Consider the following 20,036-nt stretch of genomic DNA (forward strand, 5'->3'; position numbering starts at 1 on the left):
AGGTCGATAAAATGAGGACCCAGCTTGCTGGGGGGTAAACGGTAATGACTGGGGAAGGGAATGGCAAACCACCCCGTATTGAGTCTGCCATGAAAACGCTAGAGGGCGTCACCCCAAGGGTCAGACATGACCCGGTGCTTGCACAGGGGATACCTTTACCTTTACCTAAACTCATCACTAGCATCCTATTCTATTCCCGAGACTTCCAAAGGTGATCCGTCCACTTTGTTTTACAGGCACTTAGAAATGCTTAGCAGATTTCGGCCAATGGAACAGGCGACGCTTAAAAATATAAAACTCGCTACTGTCTATTATATTTTTAGGTGCTTTCTTTCAGAACATTTTGGTTTATGTTATGTCACCCACAATAGCTTATCCAGTACCATTTTTGTCACTGCACTTCTGCAAGGCATTCCCTCGGAACTACAGTAATGAAGTGATGACAGGTATTAGCATGCATAATAGGCTTTAATGGAGGTTTATTGTTGTTTAACTCAAGCGGGTAATGGGCACTTTCCCATTGGAATATTTCTACATTGAGGCTCATTGATCACTAATTTCAGGGGGGAGGGGGGGGAGAAGAGGTTAATCCATCAGGTTCTGCAGCCAAATGGCACTGATAGAAATTCTTTAGGTGACATTCTGGATGGTCTGAGCTTTCCATCTTTGCAAACAAATGAATGATATGACAAGCATGGTGTTCAAAACACATTTAACCAATTGATTTTCTCTCTCCCTTGTAATAAGATCTAGAGACATATGAAAGCGTGCACCAAAAGCCAAGATTAAAGAAATGGCTTCACACTGAGGAATGTAACAGAACAATATTATCAATAAAAATGCCGTAAAGCACCATGTCATCTACTCTTTTGCTTTATCTAAAGTTTGTTATTGCAATAAAAAGCTATTATTGAACAGTTTGCCTTTTCTTACTACTGCTCCCCCCACCCCAAATTTTGTTTCAGGCAGGCTTCAGTCTACTTTTAGTAAAGCATCTTTTACCCCAAAAAATTGCTCAATCATTTTGTTTTTTGCTGTTGCACAGCAAGTTAGAATACAGTGGAAAAGACCTGTTATAATTGAGAGGCACACATTTTCAGATATACAAAATGTTAAAGAAACAATCACTTGTGAAGCATGATCCTAGACATATTTATTTGTGCAAAAGTAGCCCCCACTAAAGACCATGGGGCTTACCCAGCCCCCATAGGGAAGCCTAACATGACAGCCTCTGAGCTGAAGTAGGCATCACAAGGGCAGATCTTGGCTTGAAGGGAGCGTCGGAGGAGGCAGGGAAAGGATTCTGCACTCCTCATCCACTGGCCCCTCTCGCTCCTTAAATCAGACCCACTAACTCCCAGGCCGAAGCACACAGACTACCACCATCACTTCTAGTTCCAACCTCAGTGTCTGGCGTTGTAAGGGCTGTTGGATCCAACCCAATATATGTAGCCTGCTTGAAGACATATAAGAAGAAAGGGAGTGGCCTGTACCAGTTGTGAGATGAAATTCATCATCTCTGGCTTCCATAGTTTGTCTTTTCTTTTCTTCTGCCTCTCCACTTAAAAAAAAATGTTTCAGCTATAAATTCAAGAGGATTTATTCTCATCTGCAACACAGCTGTAAAATACCAGTACCAATGACTTACAGTGGCCACTATTTTGTTCCACATTCTTCCTTCAAATGAAGGGGATTCAACTCTGATGTGCCAAAGCAATATCCCTAAACTTGCCTCTTACTTCTCCAAATTGTACCCCTGCAAATGGCTTGCTGTACAGAAGAAGGTTTTTAGCCTTCTGGAGCCAATAATATACAAATAAAAGCAGTCAGTAAAAGAAGCTCAGAGAGTTCCCATATGCGTTTGGGAAGACCTGAAATAGTTGGATCTAAAGACCACATGCTTTAGGATGCTTAGGGCTGATCCTGCGTTGAGCAGGGGGTTGGACTAGATGGCCTGTATGGCCCCTTCCAACTCTATGATTCTATGATTCTATGATTCCCTTATTCTGGAAGGTAAAACCACACTGAAAGTTGACACAAGATGAGAAGACCTGGCTTACAAAGGAAGCGTACCAATTCATTGATGATGATAGGAGTAGCAAGATTTGAAGAAATGTCAATCTGCACAGAGCTGTCAGAGCAACTAGTTAATTAGTGTAGACTCGTTCTTGAGAACAAGACTTCAACAATGTCTTCCAAAAACTGTTTCATAGACCTGGTTAAGCTAAAGAGTAGCCTTTAATCAAGATGCTGACATCAGGATTGGTCTTTATGACATCAGGAAAAGATAGGAGGAATTTAAAAAGATTAGGATGAACGTGAGAGGACAGACAGTAGCAGATTACTCCACTCCCTTCCAGTCTTTACAAATCAGTCAGAAGATTATGAAAAATAAACAGTAAGAGTTTGGGAACAAGGGAGAAACCAAAACGCAGGGACACCAACCGTATCTTCCCTTAATTTTGCATGACAAATCAAAATTCAGGTTGGCTGTAGTATGAAATCCACACTAAGTTCATATTCAACAATATTTTTTAAGAATTAGACAACTATTCCTTATCCAAAAGACACCACCTGGCCTGTGTGCCTGAATCTACTTGAAAATTATAATGTAGATTCATTCGTTTATTTAAATATTTATATCCCAGTCTTTCCCTTTAGTAGAGGCTCAAGAAAGGTATGATCAGTTAGTGCCTCCAGAGATACTCATGGGAGTCTATTTCTGCATATGGATTTTACTTGATGGATGGGGCTAAATGTACTTAGTTGTAGAAAGGGAACATAAACATCAGTGTTCTAACGGTGCTTCTGATTCACAGGACGACACTTAGACCAAACAGCCGCCTAGCACAATTTTTGGCAAAACAAGATTCAGTCATGAACTTCAAAAGTAGCTGCTGCATTTATTCAATGTTTTATCGGTTGCTGGATCTCAGTTCTGGCCTCCTTTCTGCAGGAATTCCAGCAAACCGGTGTTCTTAGCAGTTTCCCTCCAGTCTTTCAGTATATATATTTATTTAGAGTAATATATGAAGTCGCTCTTCATACTGTAAAGCAGCATTTAAGCCAGCCCATAGTTATAATATAATAAATCCATGATAAAATGATATGGTAAGCAAACATTACACTATGAAAAATTACTGCATAAACCTCCAGTGAGCTTCTTATAGGTCTTCAGGCTGGATGTTTAAAAACAAAAGAGGTGGGGGTGGAGATGGATATCCAGCAGATTTAGGATGTGTTAGTTACTGGGTGGGGATAATTCCAGCCATCTTCTGGAAACAAATCTGGGAATAATCATAGTCTTTATTGTGAAAATTAAAAGCAATGGTTAATCAAACGCCACTTTAAAAGTATATGGCACACACAGGTCCTTTAAAAGGTGGGGAGAAAAATTACCTGTGTATTCTTTGATCAGTAAGAACTTTGTTGGTAGACTAGAAGAATTCCTTACCTTGTAAAGTTAGTTGTCTGTACACACATATATGTATGTATGACAAAGGGGAAATATAAAAAGTATGGCTGTTTGGCAATTTAAAGCTTGCTGCAGTCAATTCAGTATCTCAGTTTCTTGCATTCAGAAACACAGCAGTTCTAACAATGCAAAATGGATCTCCTATATAAAAGCTGCAGAACCTTAATTTAGCTGATCAAGTGATGACTGTGGTCTTGACAGGGACTGGCCAGAGCATTCTCTGTTTTGGCCCCCACCTGGTGGAATGAGCTCCCAGAGGAGATCAGGGCCCTGACGGAGCTTAAACAGTTCCGCAGGGCCTGCAAAAAGGAGCTCCTCCACCAGGCATTTGGCCGAGACCAGACGTAATCAATCAGCGACCAAGGGCCCCTGCTCCCCCCCCCTCAGAATCCCATCAATAAGCCCTGGACCTGTTTGTATTACTATATTGTTTACTGTTATACTGTGTTGTTATTTGGTTACAATTATTAGTTATCAGTTATACATGTTCTACAGATTGTTTTATGTATTGTTCTCTGTTATAATGTAAACCGCCCTGAGCCTCCAGGGAGGGCGGTATAGAAGTATGATAAATAAAATAAAAATAAAATAAAATAGTTTGGTTTCGTGTTTCTAAAACTCTGCAATTGGGGTTCAACTACTCCTGTCTTTAAGGAGGGGGGGGGGGAGAATCCCCGTATTTGTGCTTGACTCAAAAGTTGGCAGGCTTAACACATCCATCTTACTTTCAGATTCAACTAATGCAACCAGTTTCAGGAGAAATCTTCCAGCAGGCAAACTTTAATTTTATACCATCTTTCAACTTCCCCTTTAATACTATGTCCCTAAAAATGCAACTCTCTTCCATATTTAATACCTGCTCTCTACTGGAGGTAAAACAGGTCAGCAAATTACATTTTGGTAACATGAGGCCATTGTATTTCACAGAACTGACTTGCAAAAGGAAAAAAAAACAGACTTTATAATCAAATCCAAACATTGTGGCTTCTCTGTGGTCGCCCTCCTAAGCAGGTCATGTGGTCTCTGGTTACAGATATGGAATTTACCTCAGAGCAACTGTTCATAATGAGATACACTGTAGTTTGTTATGTATTTGCTAAGACAACACAGGGCCCCCCAACGTGATGCCTGTGGGAGCCAGGTGCCCACCTTCTGCGCATCCTTCAAGGGTTTTGAGAGAGTGGGTGTGGCCATGTGGGGCTTTCCCCCTGCAAGGCTTCTGACTGGCCACTGGAGATTTGATTGGCTGTGCAGATTTTTATATTGTGTTTTAGTATTTATTCTGTAAGCTGCCTTGAGTCCCCAAATGGGAGACAAATAGGGTAGAAACACTTGAATACATACACTTATATTTCACATAAGAAAAAAAAAATCAGCCCTTACAGTTGCTTCCATCCTTGTAGAACTATGCTAGGAAACGCTAGAGAACCTCTGCCCTCTTTCTAAGCAACCCTTCCAGAAGCCCTCTGGGGATCCAGACCTAGCCATCGTACACTGAAGAGGTAAATGAAATTGAGTCAAAGGGTCCAGTTCTTCAGCAGTGTTTATTCCATCTAGTTTCATACGATCCGTAAACTTGTGAAAGGACAGGGAGCAAATGCAAAGTGTCCCCTCCCCATGCATATGTAATAACGCAGGCATGCATCTCGTTCTTGTAGCCCTTCCTGGTTTTCGGCCAATCCTGCTGTGTTCTGCAATAGCCGCAATCCTACGCCAGTTTGGTGTAGTGGATAGGAGTGCTAGGTTTGATTCTGCACTCCCCCACATGCAGCCAGCTGGGTGACCTTGGGCTCACCACGGCACAGATAAAACTATTCTGACTGGGCAGTGATATCAGCGCTCTCTCAGCCTCACCCACCTCACAGGGTGTCTGTTGTGGGGAGAGGAAAGGGAAGGCAACTGTAAGCCGCTTTGAGACTCCTTCGAGGAGAGAAAAGCGGCATCTAAGAGCCAACTTTTCTTCTTCTTCTTCTTCTTCTTCTACTGGGGCGCACCAAGCTCTGCTGACGACACAGTAACCAAAACCTGTCACTTTGTACACGCAGTCTTTTAGACCTGTTGTTCATTCCCACTTTCACTTATGCATGGCCTTGGCCAATTTTTCACTTTCACCTAAGCCCACTTACTTGACACTAAATCCAATTGATTTAATTGGCTTCAACAACAAATAAGTGTAAGCAGCAAGCGTATAGGATTTTGGTCTAAAGGTGCATGATGGGGCTTTCCATTATGGCATCCGCTAAAAGACAATAGCCAAGAATAGTTAAACTCACTTCTCCATGTAAAATGAGTCCCTGTCAAAATTACAGGACAACTGTCGGCAATTTCCCTCTTACACAACAGCTGGCTTGAGAGGGGAAACTGATTCAGGCGACCTGGTTTGTTTTCGCCTTCTTCTATTCCAACCTTTCAGCCTTGACTGTTCCAGTTCTTCCTCCTGCTGTTTAAACTGGCCTCACCCCCTTGCTCCCAACTGCTTAATCTCTTCCCATTTTTGTTTAGCTTAATCTCAGCCAAGCAGCAAGGTGAAAGTAACCATAGACTGCAAATAATGAAAAAATCCCTCTGTAATTAACAAGACCTTGTTAATTTCACATTTCTGCTCAGTTAGCCTGTGCAAAACAAGGAACAGAAAGGGCAGGTCAGATATCCCAGAGGGAAAAAAAACTCCATGCTTGCTTTCAAACTTTGAAAGAGCCCTCAGAGGAAAGTTTACTTCACAGAATACAGAATGTTGCCAACTTTTGCAAAAGGCTTTCTTAGGATGAGGCTATGCAGATCTCAGCATTTTTGTTCTTCTCCAAGACATGCAAAGGGTTGAAAGAGGTCACCCACCTGTAGTGTCAGCCTAGCTTTCCCGCCGCTGCACAACAAAAATCTAGTACATACATTAAAAGCAGATGATTGTGCAATCAAAAATTAAAACGCGCTGTAACTTGCATTTTAGGAAGGGACATTTCAGTACTTCAACATACTTCAGGAAGAAAGGGAATGAGAGATTAGAGATGCGGGATTTTGGAACGAAAGTTATCGTTGGTGATTCACGGCTGCAAGATCTGTCCATGTACACCAAAGATCCCTGCAGTCTGCAGGACCTTACCTTATTGCACTCGCAGATAAGTGGCCGTAAGAGCCACTTGCCGAAGAACTGCTACGGGAATTGTTGAGAATTGTGACCAAGGAGTTGGGAGACGTCCGGATCATGGTCTGAAGGTCAAAGCTATGATCAGACAGCGGAGATAGGGACAACGTTCGTTTTCGGCTTGGTCTCGCTGACAGCCTGGGACTCGGAAACCTGGCACCTATTACGTAAACAAAAACAATTATCTACCCAAGTACTCTACCTTCTTTATATCTCACTACTGGCATTGGTTATAAAGAGTCCCCACAACAAGGAGACGTGCTTTTGACAAGCGCACTGTTTCCACTTATGATATACTGGCTACGATTGAGGAAAATTAGGAAGAAAAATTTATCTTTCCATTGCTTACCTCAGGGGAGCTCTGTTTATTAATGTGCAAGCAAAATGATAAATTGCTAAACAAAAGGAAAAGACTTTTATGTGTTACCCCTCTCATTTCTGGTGATTTATGAAGCTGATGGCTACTTAGACATTCACATCATTAATTCACTAGAAGCGAGGAGATGGAGTGGTTCAAATCCATGCTACTGGCAAACCTAAAGCCTTACCATATTAATGAAAAGCCCCAACAAGGACTTGTAAAACACAAAGATCAAGATTCTACCTCCCCCCATTCATGATTTCTGTGTAGATAATACTGTATCAAAAAAGCTATTAATAAATAACACCCTTTGGAAAACACGCATGTCTGCATTCATTCTGCCTCCTAAACTGAGTTATATTTTTCTGAGTCCACTGAATTGACTCTGGGATTCTCTTTTGATTACAAATGCGACAAACAAAATGTACAATACAGCCAAGGATTACCCCACTGTTTCTATTGTGTTCAATGGGAGAGATCTGCAGTCCAATTCTATGCAGTCGTGCCAGTCTAAGACCAATGACGGGAAAGTGCAAGTTTTGTGCCATTTCTGTCGCATCTGTGAGCTCACGCCCAGCTCAATTATTTAGGGTAGTTTGCTCCCTCACTACCTTAGAGGAAGGGCACCAAAATAATACTTACCTGGAAATAAGCTGTGAGGCATTTGAGAACTATTTTGTGGATAAAATCTCGGGGCTCCTCAACGACCTCCCCCCAAATATTGATACAGAAATGAAACTAGACACCTCTTGGCTGCCTTTTGAGGGTGTATCAGATGGCGTCAGAAAGCTCACGCTCACTGAAGTAGATAAGGTAGTAGCTTCAGTAATACTGACCACACGGTCATTAGATCCCTAACCCTCATGACCTTATGTACAACCCATTTCAACCAGTTAGTGATCCCTGGCTCCAAGGAAGTACGTCTGGCCTCAACCAAGGCCAAGATGTTCTCTGTCCTGACCCCTACTTGGTGAAATGAGCTCCCAGAGGAGATCTGGGCCCTGTTGGAGCTGGCACAGTTCCTCAAGGCCTGTAAAACAGCTCTTCCACCAAGTTTTTGGTTCGAGCCAGTGAATAGGTAACATCTACTAGACCTCACCAAAATGTCCCAGCTGAAATGCCCATAGGACAGAGTGTACCAGGATCAGAAAACAGTTGAAACATTATTAAATGTTTTTAATAACAGTTTTGTTAAATCTGAATGAGACTAATTTTTTACTTTTATTGTATTGTACATGTTATTTATGCTGTTCCTCACCTTGTGGGAAGGCAGTATACAAATCTAATAATAATGGTAATGATAATGATGATGATGATGATGATGATGATGATGATGATGATGATGATAATAATAATAATAATAATAATAATAATAATAATAATAATAATAATAATAATGGGTTTGGATTGGAGTAGCTCCATATAGGATGCCCTGTGAAGCCCATGCTAAACCCATCACTGAAATCAATTTAATGTTGGATTGGATTGTACCCAAACTCAGGTACAACTTGTTTATATCTATTCTGATAATCCTTCTCAATTAATCCAAGACCTTATCCTTGCTTTAGAGTTTTATCCTAAGCAGGACTACTCAGTATCCAACCCAGACTAAACGAGGCTCACTGCCAGAACAGTGTTCCTAGGCCTCTACTGTCAACCTTCAACGTTTACTTCGGTTCTAATTTTCCATTGACACCAAAGAAACAACAGCTCTATTGGATGAACCAGATAATACCATCTGCAGCTTCATATTTGTTCTCTAGCATGTCTGGACCACGATTTTCAGGGAAGGATCTATAACAGCACATAGTGCTAATAAGGTACAGGGTCTCCTGGCTTCTCCCCGCTCTGCATTCACCCAAAGTCTTACGTTTGGTATTTGCATTCTCACTTTATTGCTTCTATCACTGTATGATCTGATCTCTAGTTAGGCCCCCATCTGTGCTTCATTTTGGAATTCTCTTTGGCCTTAACCCTGCTACAGATAAGGCTGCCAACAGCAGTGTCAGTTATCTTTGGCATCTGGCTTGCGGTTATTGTCTCCCTTCTTCTACATCTGTGTAACCAGCTTGCACCCATGTTGTTCCAATTTCTCTCCGGATACCGCGTTGACGAGTCAGCATTTAAAAGAGAATGTAAAGTATTTCTTTTTTTTTTAAATCCAAGCTCCTTATAATTTAACCTTTTTCATCTCTCTTTTATGGGACTGCTACTTTACTGTGTGGCTGTCTGGTGCTTTGTTCAATACAGTGCTTTGATACTTGAGAATGGTGGGGTCTTTTGTTTGCCTTAAGAGTAGGGAACAGTTAGCAAACCTCACAAGAACTGGATGTTTCATTAAGGATTGCCCAATGGGAAAAAAAGTTCTGTTGCAAGAAGGACAAAACCAAACCATATGCTTTAAATAGACAGCAGCCTCGGAAGACCTAGATCAGGGGCAGTCAAACTGCGGCCCTCCAGATGTCTATGGACTACAATTCCCATGAGCCCCTGCCAGCAAATGCTGGCAGGGGCTCATGGGAATTGTAGTCCATAGACATCTGGAGGGCCGCAGTTTGACTACCCCTGACCTATGTGCTGGGTTCTGAGGCATCATGCAACCCCAACAGGTACCAGCCTCTCTTTTTTACACTCCATAAAAGGGAGCCTCTTGTGGCGCAGAGTGGTAAGGCAGTGACGTGCTGTCTGAAGCTGTCTGCCCATGAGGTTGGGAGTTCAATCCCAGCAGCCGGCTCGAGGTTGACTCAGCCTTCCATCCTTCCGAGGTCGGTAAAATGAGTACCCCGCTTGCTGGGGGGTAAACGGTAATGACTGGGGAAGGCACTGGCAAACCACCCCGTATTGAGTCTGCCATGAAAACGCTAGAGGGTGTCACCCCAAGGGTCAGACATGACCCGGTGCTTGCACAGGGGATACCTTTACCTTTACCTTTAAAAGGGAATGCCTGGAAGATAGATGGTAGCCGCCACCCTTGATGCTATGTGAAAATGTAGGCGCCATTTTTGGTTCTATTCCATTGAGCAACAAATGGTAGACCTGTGGATGTTTTCACACTAACATGCTTTTGATTTGAAATATGTCACTTGTGAATGAGACAGCCAATCTGGTGCAGTGGGTAAGAGCAGTGACCTCTAATTCAATTCCCCACTCCTCCATATGCAGTTAGCTAGGTGACCTTGAGCTAGTTACAGTCCTGTTAAAGCTGTTTACACCTAGCAGTTCTGTCAGAGCTCTCTCAGCCCCACCTACCTCATAGGGTGTCTGTTGTGGGGAGAGGAAAGGGAAGGTGTTTGTAAGCCACTTTGAGACTCCTTCGAGTGGTGAAAAGTGGGGCATAAAAACGAACTCTTCTTCTTCACTTGTGAATATTATAATTTCAAATGGAAGCTGAAGTTAAAAATGAAGCACATTGTTCACTGCAATATATGTACATGTTCATCATGACCTGTACTGTAACAGGTGGGAGAAGCGGCTGTCCTTTAACACAAAATAAAGCGATCTTGAGAAGTATCTCCAGAGAACTTTGACTTCTGGAAGTGGTGTTGGGCCCACAAATACACCATATAGGCCCCTCTTAAATGTATCATTCTGTGAGCAGATTCTTGTAACAAAAAGCTGGACAGAATCTCCAGTCGGTTTTTCAAAGTCACTCCTCCTATTAAACTTTCTAGCAAGATCCCCACAAAACGTTGGTGATGTCCATGGAAATGTGACTATAAACACAAGCTGCAGCTGAGGGGGTGGGCCAGCCGGACCTTCCTTGGCTGGCTGGTTTCCCCATTCCCCCCCCCCTTCCCACCTGACAGGTTCTTGTTTCTTCTCTTAGGGCTGGATCTAATCTTTTCCACTGAATCTCATTCTCTTCCCCTCTCTTCTACTGACCTGATTCCCAGCAAAGCCTCGTTGGCTGATCAAAGGAAATCCCCCTTCTTTTCACCTGTAGAAAAACAGGATGGTTCTGCCTGTTCATATTCTTAGCTCCATCCACCACTTCCTTTGTACCACATGCCTATCCTCCTTCTGGGTGCTACTTCTAGAACCAGGTTTGCCTTTTGAAAGGATGGTTTGCTAGAAGAGCCTTTTTTCCATTTCCACCTAATCTAAAAAATTAAAATCCATCCTTGTTGATACTGCTGACTTAGTCACCCTCACCTCTGCATCCATAGCTATCAGGCTGGACTACTCCACGATGTCTTATGTGGAATTGCCCTTGGAAGTAATCTAAAATTGCAACTTATGCAAAATGCAGCAGTCTGTTTTTTAACTGGTACTTGATGATGCACACAAAATACAAATCTTAGAACCATTGCACTGGTTGCCAATTTGTTTCTAGGCATAATTCAAGTTGTTGGACTAATACTGATAAAGCCCTCCAAGTATCTGAATGACCACCTCTACTTAATCAGACCAATCTACCACTTTAGGATGGCTCAACAACTCTTTCTCAATGTATTCTTCTGTTGGGAGGCCAAGTGGTTGTCTCAACAGCTTTTCTATGAGAGCACCGTCCTTGTGGTACCAGGGGACATATAAAAATTAACCACCCTGGCTAGGTCTCATGAATTGTGCAAGGTTGCTCTCTTTCCCTGAGATCTCTCTGGCTGAGCATTTGAACCCCTTCAGTCTCATATTTACTTTTGAACACCTGGTTCAGCATCTGAACACATTTTAGTCTGTGTTTTTTTAAAATATATATTGTTTAAATAACTATATTGTTGTTATCAGATGTTCCTTGATTCTGAAATGATTGTATTTTATAGTGATTTACTGGGAAGCTGCTTCTAATGCATTTAAAAACAGGGTATACATTTTTAAAATGAATACATTAGTTCTCTTTAAAATGAATACATTAGTTCTCTTCTCTCTTCTTTTTCAGCAAGCACCACATCTATATAGCCATTTCAATAAGACTGGTATCAAGGGTTAACTCCTTAGCTTTTGAGATCCGATGAGGTCCAGGTGAGGGCAATATCTCTTATCAGGTCTCATCAAAACAATGCAAAATTATTTGCAAGCTTTTGAGATTTCCAGAACTCTTCAACAAGCTAGATGCTTTTTTTTTTGGGGGGGGGAGAGTAGGGATACTTCACACAGGAATCTTAATGCCCCTTGTTTGCATCCCGCTTAGAATGTTAGGCAGATGCAAAAAGGTAAAATCATCTTGGGTAGAGTGGGTATCAGGATGAAACTTGGGGAAAGGGTAAAATGATTGCCACCCAATGAAATTTTAAAAATATCAGTATTGGATTAAATGTTCTTCTTAACACCAAACCAGGTCCAAGAGAAGAAGAAAAATGTGACAGTTGACATATTAACTAAACTGGCAAATAACTTTAGATGATGTACTAGGTAAGGGTCAATGGAGGGCAAATTGGGTTAACCTTGCGATCCATCCCCATTGTTCTCTGGTTTTCAGTGGCATCTTTCCTGCCCATGGAAACTGCACAGGAGTAAGATGGACAGATAGGTGCAAGTGTGGACACCTTTAAAGGTAAAGGTATCCCCTGTGCAAACACCGGGTCATGTCTGACCCTTGGGGTGACGCCCTCTAGCGTTTTCATGGCAGACTCAATACAGGGTGGTTTAACAGTGCCTTCCCCAGTCATTACCGTTTACCCCCCAGCAAGCTGGGTACTCATTTTACCAACCTCGGAAGGATGGAAGGCTGAGTCGACCTTGGGCCGGCTGCTGGGATTGAACTCCCAGCCTCATGGGCAGACAGCTTCAGACTGCATGTCTGCTGCCTTACCACTCTGCACCACAAGAGGCTCTGTGGACACCTTTACAACATCACTATTACTTATGTACGTGCCACCATCAGTGTACCTTCAGTATATTGCACTTATAAAGTCACAATGGCTAAGAAGGAAGAAAAGGACAAGTCCCTGCTGCGAGGAGCTTACAATCCTTTGAAATATTTCTGTAATGTAATTCTGTCATTTCATCTGAGGGGCATCCTAGAGGCTGACCCAGATCAATTTGAAAACAGAGAGCAGGACAAATACAGGGGAACCCAAGCAGCCTTTTAGAGGGCAGAAATTGAACTTCCACCTGTCAAGTAGGACTTCCCCTCCAACTGCCCGTTTGGAGAAGGAGCGAGAATGGGAGGAAGTCATGTTTCACACACAGTAGTCCTCCTGCCAGTGGATCCCCATCTATCCTGCCATCATGTTTAATTTTCATTTTTCTTGACAAGAGAAGTCTGAATAAGGTTGCCTTTTATTACCATACAACACTGATTACAGCACGTTGCTATTTCATGCAAGCAGGGGCATCTTTATTGTTGTTGTTTTTTTCCCCCCCAGCATCTTAATATTGGCTTCCTGCTAATTGTTTTGTTTTTCCTTTTCTCATCTAAAATTCTGACAAAGAAGAAAGCGGTTTCTTTGGCATGATGAATGGTAGGACATTCAGATTCCTGCTTAATGACAATTAATTTAGTGTACAACCATGCAAGTTAAGATAGTTTTAATTAGTTTTCACAAAGTAAAAGGATAGCTTCAGTCTCTGTTTAGATAAAAGCAGCTAGTGCCTGACTAAACAAATTCTCATCAAATAGAGAAGGTGAGGCTATGTGACCTCCCCACAATTCACTCTTAGTTTAATTCTCCACTTACTATTGGGGAAAAAAACCCCAATCAATTTGCATAATACAGCTGCATACGTGTGCGTTTTTAATACAGGAAACAGCCCTTAATTGAAAAGTTGTTGCTGTAAAGAATCTCAAATGTGTGATCTTAAGTTGGAAAAATTTCCAAATAAAAGTGTACATTCAGCTTAGCAGAAAAACAGAGGGGGGAGGGGATTTCTATAAATCTTCTGGCACAACTGCTACACATGCCTTCCTCTCTTATAGTTCACTAGTGGCCAGATATTACTGCGCAGGAGAAAGAGAAGCCAAGGGCTTTCCTAGAAGTCACCTTATTCTTCCTCTTCTGGGTTTAATCAGTGGCCCGTCATTCTGCAGCTTAGCAGTAGAAGAGGCAGAGGGTTGTACAGCAATGTACTTAGACAAGGATCTTGGATCTTCATGCAAAGATCGAGGATCTTTAAGACTCTGCCAACCTCCCAACCCAGCAGCCATTTTCAACGCCCAGGAATATTGATTCAGGCATGGTTGGTGAACTGTAGTCCCCTCTTTTTTGTCTCCTTCCCCTCTTAACCACAGACTCCTGCGCTGACTGACAGCTGTATCCCAGCCAATTCATTTTAATAAACAAATGGCTATTTGGCCTTTGATCATCTGTCAGCTTCTCTGCAGTAGAGGGTCTCTTCCAATGGGGGGAATGGAAGAGACCCTTTGATCCATTTGTGTATATACTTTTGTTGGACACTTTCTATTTAAAAAGAATAATTTAATAAATTGCCATGTACAGATATAGCTAAGAATACGATATCTTCTTGTACGTTATATTGGTGTCCTGCATGAGGACAGAAAGGCAGGAGATATATATTTCTTTTTTCATAAAATAATAAAATGATTAAAATAAATATTTTGAGTGCCTTCTTCATGACCTGTAACTTCTGCAAACCACATGCTAGGGGATACCCAAAGGGCCATCCTTTAAAGTTATCTTTCATAGTTTTCAACACCACTGATCATGGAAGACACATCAGCTGGGTTCATCTGATCAAAGGCATTTGTATTACTGTTAGGAGGCCATTGTCCCATCATCTTGTAAAATATCTTTTCCTTAAGTTTGCGATTTGCTAGTCCATGATAGGATATTTGACTGATCATTACTTCCTCTTAATTATGGTGATAGGCCAAGCAATGGAATGGATCCAGCAAGTTTTTCCACCAAATATCACCCAATTCCCCACTCTATTAAAGCTAAAGATCTTAACTAAAGCCACTGTCCTTTTGTACCATGAGCCCCAGCATAGACTTTTCTGGAGGTGGATCCTCTTTCCCCCTTCAGCAGAAAAGCTAGTTGGATCCAAACAAATGGCTAAAGTCTACTTCAGATATTATCTTTTTGCTATCCATCTAAGACAGGGGTAGTCAAACTGCAGCCCTCCAGATGTCCATGGACTACAATTCCCAGGAGCCCCCTGCCAGCGAATGCTGGCAGGGGGCTCCTGGGAATTGTAGTCCATGGACATCTGGAGGGCCTCAGTTTGACTACCCCTGATCTAAGATATATTAAGCGTACATCCAAACACATGTGACATATGAATGCAATGAACCAGGTTTAAAATATGTTCAGGGAACCATGATTGACTATAGATCCTTATTCAACACTAATCTGCAGAAACATTACAACATAAGAAAAATAAGATCTCCTTCCTTGTCCTCCCTCCAAGCAGGACCTTTTAAAGGTCCTCAAAGACTCTTAAACAGGGACAAGCAACAAAATAAACAAGTAAGAGCCAAAAATGTTTTTTACAGATGAGTGTGGTTAACTTGAAGCAGTGTAGGCAGGAGTCATGAGATTTGCTAAGGCAGGTAGAGTGCTGATACTGGCTGTCCAAGCCAGAAAAATTCCTCCATAAGTACAGGACAGTTTAAGGGAGGCTGCTGAACAGTGAATGCTTGACCAAAAAAGAAGAAGAACCTAGATTGTAGTCTTTTAAAACTAGACTAATGAGAAGAAAGACAGCTGAAAATCTCATGAGTTCAAATACTGAAGATTTTCAAAGCTGCTGGTAGGGAAGTGGTCAGAAGAGAACTGGCATGGAAGTACTCATTGCTTTCCTCAAGACATGCACAACATGTAATTTTGGCGTTCATTCTTTAGCTAGATACCACTTTGGAATCATGAGAAAGACAGCCTCTATACATCTTTCAGTAAATCAACACAGCTCTCGAATGTTCCAAGACCACTTCACAGGCACAGCACCTGTATGGATTGGCACAGAGACCATGAAATGGAAGGGACCCCAACAGAGTGTCCAGTGACCTTTTCAATGCTGCGAATTGGCTTTTTCTAAGGAATCACTTTAAATATGAAAAAAAAAATCTTTGAGTGGGGCAAAGTTAACTCATTTTGAAGATTGCTTCTTATTTCCCATTTGAGCTGAAAATAAAAGCGATTTCTCATTGTTTCTTGTAGTCCTGCATCCCCATCTCCCAATCCTATAGCCACAGCAGTCACTGATTCATTTTGCAAATAATGATTAGTTTTGCATGTGGCAGCTTAAAATAAGTACTCTTTGAGAGTACCACTTCAGATACTGCACTCTGGTCCTATTAAAGAAACACCTCCTTGCACACACGTGCAGTTACCCCTTCTCTCAATTTCCTCTCTCACTTCCTGTCTCCTCCCTCTGTTGTCTTATTTCAAAACTAGGGACAAGGCCCAGTGTATTTGGGAATACAACGGGGGCTAGATTGGGGTCTGTGTGTAGAAGAACTCTGAGCATGGCTTCTCTCCCCTCCCCCCATACCTGGAAAGGCTGCAGGCCCCAGGGCAGGGAAGTCACTGGCAGGGGTAGCTCTCCTGTGGCAGGGATCTGCAGCCTCTGAGCCTTGCAGGGAAGTGGAAGGAGGATGGGGTGGTCAGGGGTGGGGGACGGAAGGCCGCTAGACAGACAGGCAAGCCATTTATATGATGTTGATGGTTTTTCCTACCTATGCAGAACTTTACATTTGGCCCTACTGAATTTCATTTTATTCAGTTTAGATCAGTTCTCGAGCCTATCAAGATCATCTTGTATTTTGATTGTCTTCTGTTGTGTTTGCTACCTCTCCCAGTTTACTATCATCTGCAAATTTAATAAGTATCCCCTCTAATCCCTCATCCAAATCATTTATAAATATGTTGAACAACACAGGCCCCAGGTAAGATCCCTGGGGTACTCCACTTGTCACTCTTCTCCAAGAGGATGCTGAACCATTAACAAGTACCCTTTGAGTACAATCAGTCAACCAGTTATCAATCCACCTCACAGAATTAGGATCCATACAGGATTTTACCAGCTTGTCAATTAGAATATCATGTGGAACCTTATCAAAAGCTTTACTGAAATCCAGATAAACTACATCCATAGCATTCCCCAGCAAGTCTTTCTCGAAAAAAGAGATAAGCTTGGTCTGACATGACTTGTTCTTGCGAAACCCATGCTGGGTCTTAGAAATCACAGCTCTCTGTTCCAGCTGCTCAAGGACCGAGTGTTTGACGATTTGTTCCAAAATTTTGCCAGCTACAGATGTCAAGCTGATGGGTCAAGCTGATGGAACATTTGCCCACCTCCAACCATCTGTATAAAGTTGACTATTCAAATATAATATATCAATGGGACTTCATTTAATGGATGAAGTCTATGGACCAGGGATATTCCCATTGCGTAGTTGCAAATCATGTACCAACTTCAGAATCTTTCATTGTAAGATTGCTACTTACTATCCATGGCATGGAGATATTCCATATGAAGGGCACCAGCTCCTGCAGTGGCTGCTGAAGGAATTATGTCTGCATATGGACTGCGTTGACCTGCCAGTAGAGCCATCTGATGATAATATTCAGCTGGACTAACACCAGCATGTGGAGCTAAAAAGAGGACATAAAGCATACAATTGTGACATATGGGAAACAGGACTTTTCGTTTCTTCCTCCTATTGCCTATTACACAAGAGCTTTATGTATATACTAGGTGCAAAGCCAGTTGTATCCAGGAATAGAAAGGGCGCTAGAGCTTAGCGATGGGAAGAGGAAGGGGAAGAGTTGTCCAGTCTGCATGGGGTTGAATGTGTGTGCTGTGTGGGAGGTTGTGGTAGCATGGTGACAAATTAGGGCATGGGTGTGGAGAGATGGGTGTTGAGTGTGGGAGAGAACTGACCTTTGGGAATTGTGGCATAGTGGTTACAGATGAGCTTTCCAGAGCCATGTGTTCAGAAATGTGAAGAGAAAATTAGAGTGGAGATCACATGGCAACCAATTCCTCCCAGTTATACATTCAATGTCATTTCCTTTCTTCTGTGAATTAGGCCACAGACACCGAAATGTCCCCCTGTCCTAATACATATGGGGTAGTCACAGTACACAGGTGTCCACCCTGCTCCTTCTGTCTCCTTTTTTTCACTGCTGATAAAATGTTATGTGTCCACATGCTTCTTTCACGGTTGCTCAGAAGAAGAGCTGGATTTTTGTACCCTGCTGTTTATTACCCAAAGGAGTCTCAAAGCGGTTTACAAACACCTTTTCCTTTCATCTCCCCACAATAGACAACCTGTGAGGGATGTGGGGCCGTGAGAGTTCTGAGAGAACTGGGAATGGGCCACAGTCACTCAGCAGGCCTTAGGTATCTTAAGCCATTTTCCAATCTCCTTCCTTTCCTCTTCCCATAGCTGACTCCCTGTGAGGGAGGTGGGGTAGAGATCCTCATTTGGAAGCTTGCAACCCTAAGAGGAGCTCTCTCTGTGCACAGCAGTCTTGACCTTAGTCAGGTTTTTTATACTGTTTTTTTAAATTTACCAAGCCAAGCTTGAAAAAAGTCACTTCAGTTCCCATGACTCTCCAGCTATTTACGTATTCACTATTTATAGTTTCAGGCTGTAAATATTCTTTATTTAGATCTCCATGCATTTTCAAGACTCACGGGACTGATGCTGGACTGTCGGTCTTTCTGTGCCCCAAAATACAAACAATTGCTGGTAAGGGCTGGCCATAGCCCATAGCCCATAGCCCAGGAGGGACAGACTCAAACCACTCCCTCCCAACTGCAGTCTGCAAGCCTCTACCATTACTTGATTATCTGATAGCAAGGATCCTGCTCAAACCACCCGTATTGCAGCATTTTTAGGCAGCGACTACTGATTTCAGCGACTACTGATCCTTTCACTGAGAAACCCTATGAACTTCCAAGGATGTCCAGGGTTCCGCTGTGTGCAGATTGCATAGTGAAGCAGATTGGCTCCTTACCAAGAGACTCCTACTTGGCTCCATTCTTTTGGTTAGGAAGAAATGTAAAGGGCTTTCCCCTTTTCACAAGCTGACACAGCTTTCAGGGACAGGAATGCTAGTCGTGTAATTTATCTTTATATGCTCACTTCATGCCCTTGCAAGTTCTGCAGGCTTTCCTTTTAAAGTTTGCAGCCGATGTTATTGTTAGTTAACCCAGACACTTATGTCAGAAAGCTCAGGAAGTATTTTAAGCGTGTCTGGAAAGATACTGCAGTTGTCTCATACTGTAAAACTTTAAAGTCAATGATTTCCTGTAAGAAATTTGGCCCCAATGTTTTTCTTTTCCATTTTATGGATAGTAAAGACATGGTATAGGAGGACCTTATGCTGTAAAGCATGCCACAAAAGTTTTGATTCCTGGAAAGTATAAAGTTTTTTTGTTTCTTGGGCAGTCTTGATTATTGGTTTGTGAATATTTAAACTTTTTGCATGTGTATCATCTTACAAGGATTTAGGCTAGCATCTGAAGAAAAACGCAGTGTGGGAAATCATTGTGCACTCAGCCAGAATGTGGCAAATACTTTGTAATATATGAATTCTATGACTCACAGTAAGACGTGAGTTGAAGGTTCTCCTCGATCTTCATGAATATGGTGCCCAGTTCAACATCTCCCCTTCCACCATTTTCCTAGGCTAAAGGGTAACCCACATCTCCCTTGGACTGCTGCAGATTGGGACTATAAGATGGGAGAGAAGAAGGCTGAGGCTGTTTCTCCCCCCATGGGTGCCATGGTCCTAATACAAATCAAGCACTACATGTATGGGAACTCATATCTATCTCTCAAGGTGGGGACCCCAGACTCTACCTGTATACTTTGTAATATATGAATTTGCTGCCAAGTTGATTGTCTTTTCCATGACACAAGGATGACAAATAAGAAAGGTAGGGGGGTTCAGAATTGCTAACTAAAACACAGCTGTGAAGATCTAAGCACATTTGTATACAGCTTCGTGACATGGTTAAGATGTTTTGAAAGCATGATTGGAGTTGTCTTGGTTGAAATTTTAAGGTGTTATATCTTGACATACAACTACAGCTTTTGCCATAATTAGAAGTAGATGTGCAAACGCCTTGTACTTGCGCTGCTTGTGAAGGATAACTTGCACGAATTGGAAGATGCACAAGCTTTATGTGGCTGAACCCATGTCTCC

The 20,036-nt window shown here is 42.2% G+C and overlaps 1 protein-coding gene across 6 annotated transcripts in view; it reads right to left on the reverse strand.

The window, feature by feature from the left end:
- GLI3 (GLI family zinc finger 3) overlaps positions 1-20,036 on the reverse strand; it is a 261,843-nt gene that overhangs the window by 55,956 nt on the left and 185,851 nt on the right. For all 6 annotated transcript variants that reach the window (XM_077304551.1, XM_077304554.1, XM_077304553.1 and 3 more), the window contains 2 exons: positions 17,325-17,471; positions 6,576-6,777 (listed from right to left, as the gene is read on the reverse strand). In XM_077304551.1, coding sequence (XP_077160666.1) covers positions 6,576-6,777; positions 17,325-17,471 — 349 coding nt within the window. The remainder of the gene's footprint in view (positions 1-6,575; positions 6,778-17,324; positions 17,472-20,036) is intronic.

Source organism: Paroedura picta, chromosome 11, assembly GCF_049243985.1.
Source record: "Paroedura picta isolate Pp20150507F chromosome 11, Ppicta_v3.0, whole genome shotgun sequence".
NCBI lineage: Eukaryota > Metazoa > Chordata > Lepidosauria > Squamata > Gekkonidae > Paroedura > Paroedura picta.